We start from the raw sequence: 6,690 nt of genomic DNA, 5'->3' as shown, positions 1-6,690 counted from the left end.
GCACGCGCCCTACAGTGAAAATCTCTCCAAAAAAAAAAAAAAAAAAGAAAAAAAGAATGAAAATTGGCCATCCCAGAGAGGCATGTAACCACTGGTAACCTCTACTGATATTAGATCTTGAGTTGCTGGAACAGGGTCTCATTTCTGTTATTCACAAGTAACAAAGAAAAAAATACATAATGATTATAAAGTAGAAGCTTCTTAAGGAGTAAAGAATATATATATTACGTTTTTTAAACTGCTAGGAATATCAGTAGCATTATAAATTAAATGGAAATTTCTGATTTTTAAGTTTATTTCACTTGCTCCCTTCAAACGCACTGATGACTGACCAGGAAATAGAATTAGACTATAAACATATTAAACTCTGCTCTTATTTAGGAAGTTACCTTGGAACCAGGCAATCCTAGTCCTGGGGGCCCTTGTGGACCAGGTGGACCAACTGGACCTTGGATTCCCTTAAAAATTAAATGTTTACAAAATATTATTGATGGAAATAAGAAAATATTTAGCTAAGAATAGTTTCAAATCCTCTAAAGTAAAAGTTTAATTCATACCATGTAATAGATTACTCATATTCAATAAACATTTGTTAGACGGGGTGGCAGAGGCTGCTAGTTGAATCATAATATACAGGCATTCACCCATTTTTCCATAACAAGAAAATTTTTAGCTGGTCCACATGGATTCCTAGAATAAATACAACTTTTCCCAGTCCATTGCTACCAGGTACAGTCAGAAGAGCTTAATGCTGGCCCATGGAATATAAATGGAAGTGATATGTGCAATTTCTGGTTTGTACCAAAGGAAGGGGTGTGCTTCTCTCTCCCTTATCCCCTGCCTCAGTGGCTGGAATGAAGTCATGGGGGCCATCTTGGATCATGCAGATGAAGAAAGCACCTTAAGGATGAAGAAGCCTGAATCCCTGATAACATGGATGAACAGAGCCACCATCTCAGCTTGGATTTTTGAATAAGGAAAATAAAAGTTCATCTAGTTAATTCATTTTACATCTCCACTGCACGCAAGTAAACCTATGTCCTAATTGTATCAGTTGCTAAGAATTAGAATTTTATTTTTTTAATTTTTATTTTTTGAGAGATTTTTGCTATAGGGTGCATGCGCTCGCCAGACAGACAGAGACAGAGAGACAGAAAGCAAGAAATCACCACCCTACTCACGGGTAGGAATAGAAAGGAAGAGGGAGGTAGAACTTATAAAGTTCTTGGGTGAAAGTGTTCTAGATTATAGAGTTGCTTTGTAGAAAATGGAAGGAGTTTGGGTTGTTTCTCTTTACTTCAGTCTAGGAAAGGGACTTCAATGAAACCACTTGAGAACTTGATTTTTGTACTGATGAGATTACCTGTACTCTAGATATCAGAAAGAATTGTCCTAGAATTATTTTTAATTCTACCCTAGATACCTGGCACTGTAATTAAACTCCAGCAGAGTGTGTATAGAGCAAATCCAAAAACAACAGAGGTGGAGGGACCAGCAGTTAGTGTAATGGCTATGTCACTGGACTCCCATGTAGTTGACGAAGGTTCGAGTCCCGGACCCGGTGGCTTAAACTCATGCTGAGCGCATGTGTGTGCGTGCCCAAGATCCCAAGAGGAGAATGGAGGAGAAGGAATTGTGGCGTGGCCATCCCCACCCACCCCTGGAGGGTGATTTCTCGCTTTCTGTCTCTCTGGAGAACGCAAGCGCACTCTCCAAAAAAAAACAAAAAAAAGGGAAAGAAAAAGAGAGGTGAAGAGAGAGAAGTAGCTGGAAGAAAAGAGTTCTTTCCCCACATCTTAGGAAGGGCAGTCAGAGGGGCCAGCAAAGGAACTATGCGAGGAAGTCAGTTTCACACATATGCAAGACCAGAGCGCCGGAAGCCATCAGACCCAGCGCCATCAATATAGAACCTCCATGCCCTTCTCTCCCACCTGATGCAGCCTGGGAGAGAAGAGAAACATTCTCTCTATGCAGCTTGTATCATGAACGAAGATCAGAAAGAATATTAACAATATCGATACGTTTAAATACAGAATTGAATCTGAGATTCTCAAATAACAGCAACCCTACAACTTCCTATTACCTAAAAATGATCAGAAAAGTCTGTAGCTCACAGAATTTTTTTTTCTTGTGGCAGGAAAAAAACTGTCCCTCACTTTAAAAAAAAATGTAAAGAGATGATGACAGAAAAAAACTAAAAACCTTTTTTTGCTTACAACCCACAAACCATGTTTGTGCACATTATGTTTACAGATACATTATTTTTTACATTATTTTTATAGGTTATAATATGTGCAACATATTACATGACAATATAATAAACAGTATCTTATTTTCTTCAGTTAAGTGATATAACTGCCTATTCATTTTTAATTTATAAATACTATTCCCTCTTCTCTGATCGATGAAGGTGAAGCAGTATAAACAACTCAGAGAAGCCAAGGTTGCTACACTATAAGCATTGAAGAGCTAAAGAAGGAACCCTTTCTGACTTTTCCAGTAGTCCACAAGCAGCATGCCATGCAGCAGAGAACAAAAAATTCAAAGGAATGTGCATGCATATACATGTATATATGTGGTTATTTACATTTCACTTCATTTTGTAAAAGGTATGAGATAATCAATGCTCTAAATATTTAATGAAATGTGCAGGACTTTTGAGAGATATTGTAAACATATTGCTAGAAATAGAAGTTCCTCATAAACAGATTAGTGGGAAAATTAATTTCTATAAGACAAATACGGAGATCTAATAACAAGAATCCCATAGATAAACATATTAAATTAAGAATAAGAGTGAAACTGAATAACTCCATAAACTAATGCTAAATTTAAGCAGAATTTATATAATTTGTCTTAAAAAGGTAAATAAATTATGTTCAGAGCAGTTGACAAATAGTACATCCCATTCACTCTCCTATCTAATAGGGGTCAGTACTGTAAGGACATATCTACCACAAAAAATTTTTCTATTGGAAAAGAAGGAAGGGAACCACCAGTTAGCATAATGGCTACGTTGCTGGACTCCCACGTAGTGGACCGCAGTTCACATCCAGGACCTGGTGGCTTAAAACTCAGGCCGGGCGCGTGTGCATGCGTGCCCAAGATCCCGAGAGGAGAATGGAGGAGAAGAGATTGCGGCGTGACCATCCCCCCTGGGGGGTGAGGGGGTGATTTCTCGTTTTCTGTCTCTATGTCTCTCTGTCTGTCTGGCCAGCGCACGCGCCCTATAGCAAAAAAATTCTCCAAAAAAAAAAAAAAAGTAAAAAGGGTCAGAAAAGTTAAGAAGTCAAAGAGTTTTTTTAAGCTGAAGAACAACAACTTCTATTAAAGACAAGCATTAAAGACAACAGGAAGCTGCAGGTGGGAGGTCCAGAATTCACAGGCCATCTGGACAAATTTGTCTTTCTTTGAACCTCATTTTCAGCACACAGTGATAACTCAGCTCCAGGAACACCACAAGACCCAGGATGTGACAGCACTTTCCAGGTGTTTCTGGGATCTGAATGGAAGCCCTGCTGACAACAAAAAATAAACTACAAAACTTGAGACTGTCTGGTGATTAAGAGTCAAACCATGATCTTCAAGTAGCCAGACTATCGTCTCCTAATTATTATATAAATATGCGTTTATTTACTTATCTTGACTTCTTCTGCACCTAAATCCTCCTAATACATACACAGGGACCTCTGCCAAAGGCAAGGAAATTTAAAAAGTAGTAATACTTAACTTTGCTCTTGCTTAGGCTAACCCAAAAATATTTTTAAAGTAATAATAATAATAAATTGGTAGATGGCTAGAAATAAATCAAAGTTAAATGTCAATTGCGAAATTTAGAATAATCTCTTTTCTAAATCTTCCCTTCTTTCATTATCCTAGCTAAAGGATGCACTATTTATTCTCTACACAACAAAATAGTTCAAAACTTAATTTTAAGTTTTAATCAAGAGAAACAGGAAGATCTAATAATAAGAAGAATGCCATTTTCTAACCAGGAGGCTATTCAGCATTAATCTGGAATTTGTCACTTTGATTAAATGGAACTACATAGGTAAAAGTATAAGGTAAATAACAATAGTAAATAATTCAACTATATTACTGCACATTATTGTCCATATTTTCCAAAAGTTATTAGATTTTGGCAGAGCTTCCAGACATAAATGTAGAGGTATCCTCAGATATCTTTCCTTTCTTCTGACTGAGAAGGGCCAAGTGTCATTAATAAATCCTTTCTGTGGGTTGCTTCTACTCAGAAAGAGTGCCCCTTAAATTAAAGATATTCATCTGACTCTGGTTCTTGTTTTAAGTTTATTACATGTTTTTAATTGGTATATGGCTAGGGGTGGAAAGTACTACTCTGCTGGGAAAGAGTATGATTTAATCATTCACAAAACTTCAAGGAGAGAAAATACAAACTAATGGGTAAACTATTGCTTCCAGGAAGAACTAAGATACAAGATATTACCCTAATAGTCTTACCCTGTTAATTATGTTTTAGTGTAAATAGTCACAACAACCTAGAAACACGTAATTTATTTATTAAATCTTTGAAAGCTCTAAAACATAAAATCTTCCAGTGAAATCATCTTGTCCTTCCCCATAGATGACAATGAATACCAAGACTGGACTGGAATGTTCTGTATTGGAAGGAGAGGCAGTGATTACCTGTTCCCCTGGACTCCCGATTCCAGGGATGCCCACTGGTCCTTGGGGCCCCACAGGTCCCAAATCCCCCTATATAGAAAATAAATGAAAAATATAATAATAAAACCAAACCTCATTATTCCATACCTTGCTTATTGGAATTAGGCTAGATTAAAATCTATTTACAATTCAAAAACATTCAACATGGAAAACTGTAAAAATTCATTCCTTTTAGTTTATTATTCAAATTTGCCACAATAGTAAATAGAACTCTTGCTATTTATTCTAAATTGGCAAGCATTTGTATCAGCTTATATTTATAAATCATTTTTTTCATAACAACAAAAAAGTTCCTGAAAAATTATCATGATACAAACACATTCCATTAGAATCATGACAATTGAAAAATACAAAATTCATAAAGGACAAGAAAACTGAAACTTGAAAGATAAATTAAAAATATTTTTAAATTTTCTAAATATTTCCCTCCAAATATTATTAAAAATACATTTCAAAAATTTAAGAAATTACCTAAAGTAAATGCAACAAAATTAGAGCATCAACTTCTCCTTCCATGAAATAATTTAGAAAACAAAGTGAGAGTTACCAGCAAAAACAATACCAGTCATTCATTTTTTTTAATGTTTTTATAGAAATGTTTGTTGAATGTGCTAGGAATTATTCCAAACACTAAAGAAACAACAGTGACCCAACAGCTCAAAATCTCTGTCCTCAGTAGAACTTATATTTTGGTAGGGAAAACAAAAGATAGTAGACAAGACGGAATGGGCCAGTCCTGTGGCCTAGTGATTAAAAGAACTGGATCCCACATGATTGACCTCAGTTCAAGTCCTGGCCTTTGCAGTTTGAGAAATACACTGAATACATGTAGGTATGTGCCAAGAATTCTGACACAGTGGGTAAATGGAGGAGAAGGGATTGTGGCATGACCACACCCCACTAAGGACTATTTTCTTCCTCCTTTTCTCTCTCTGTGATTTTTTGGCAAGCACATACATCATTTGGCAATTTAAAAAAAAAAAAAAGCTAAGATGGGTAGATAAAATAAATAGTATATTGAATAATGATAGAAAGAAAATTAATCAGGGAAGGGAGAAGGCTGAGATAGTTTTGGATAAGGTGGCCAGGGATTGCCTCATTGATGAGAGGGGATGCCTCTGAAGGAAAAGCATTCCAGTCAGAGCAATCGATGCAAGGATAAAGCATGAATGTTCTGGAAACAGCAAGAAGACAGTGTGGGTGAAATGCATAAACCAAGAGGGAGAATGAAAAATAATAAAGTCAAAGAAGTGTGGCAGAGGCAAAAGGATCAGCAGGGCCTTTGAGGACATTATAAAGACTTTTGTTTGTGTCTGAGTGAGATGAGAAGCCACTGAAAGGTTTTGTGCAGAAGAGTAAATGATCTGACTTAGCTTTGAAAGTTCTATCTGGAAGCTGTGTTAAGTGTACACCTAAGGCAGGTCTAAGTGAAAGATGATGGGGTGTCAGCCAGGCTGTGAGGACCAGGGGAGCTGGTAGCTACGCAGATCCTGGATACAGCTGGAAGGTAGAGTCAACAGGGTTTGCTGCAGATTGCAAGGACTCCAGATAATCTCTGAGGTCCTTGGAAGAACAAAGTTGTCACGTTCTGAGAAGAAGCAGCCTAAGGGGGAAGCAAGGTTGGGGGTGGGTGGTGATATCAGAAGCTCAATTTTAGACATGTTTAAGTTTGAGGTGCCTAAAATAGACATCCAAATGAGGATATAAAGAAGGTGGAAGAGATATGGGCTGGGGACATAAATTTAGGAGCCCTCTGTATATAAATTCTATTTAAAGCCATGCTTTTACCAAGGAGATAGGAAAAAGAGAAAGTCCAAGGATGGAGCCCTTTAAGCATTCCAATCCCAGAGGTCAGAGAGATGGGTAAGCAGTGGTAGTGAAGGCTGGGAGGGGATAGCCAGAGAGACCAAGTGAAGAGAGTTTTTCAAGAAAGTGATGAATAGGGCCAGCCAGTGATGTGGTAGTTAAGGCAGCTGGATCCCATAT

At 37.2% G+C, this 6,690-nt stretch overlaps 1 protein-coding gene across 1 annotated transcript in view; it reads right to left on the bottom strand.

Annotated features, from left to right (window-relative positions):
* LOC102481117 (collagen alpha-1(XXVIII) chain) overlaps window positions 1–6,690 on the bottom strand; it is a gene marked incomplete at its 5' end in the record, with an annotated part of 182,282 nt that overhangs the window by 133,347 nt on the left and 42,245 nt on the right. Inside the window, 2 exons of the mRNA XM_006165543.3 lie at window positions 390–458; window positions 4,666–4,734. Of these exons, the coding sequence (XP_006165605.1) occupies window positions 390–458; window positions 4,666–4,734 (138 nt within the window). The remainder of the gene's footprint in view (window positions 1–389; window positions 459–4,665; window positions 4,735–6,690) is intronic.

Source organism: Tupaia chinensis, unplaced genomic scaffold, assembly GCF_000334495.1.
Source record: "Tupaia chinensis unplaced genomic scaffold, TupChi_1.0 Scaffold143951_1, whole genome shotgun sequence".
Taxonomy (NCBI): domain Eukaryota; kingdom Metazoa; phylum Chordata; class Mammalia; order Scandentia; family Tupaiidae; genus Tupaia; species Tupaia belangeri.
The sequence above is the reverse complement of the archived record's forward strand: the minus strand, read 5'-3'. Positions and strand labels throughout refer to the sequence as shown.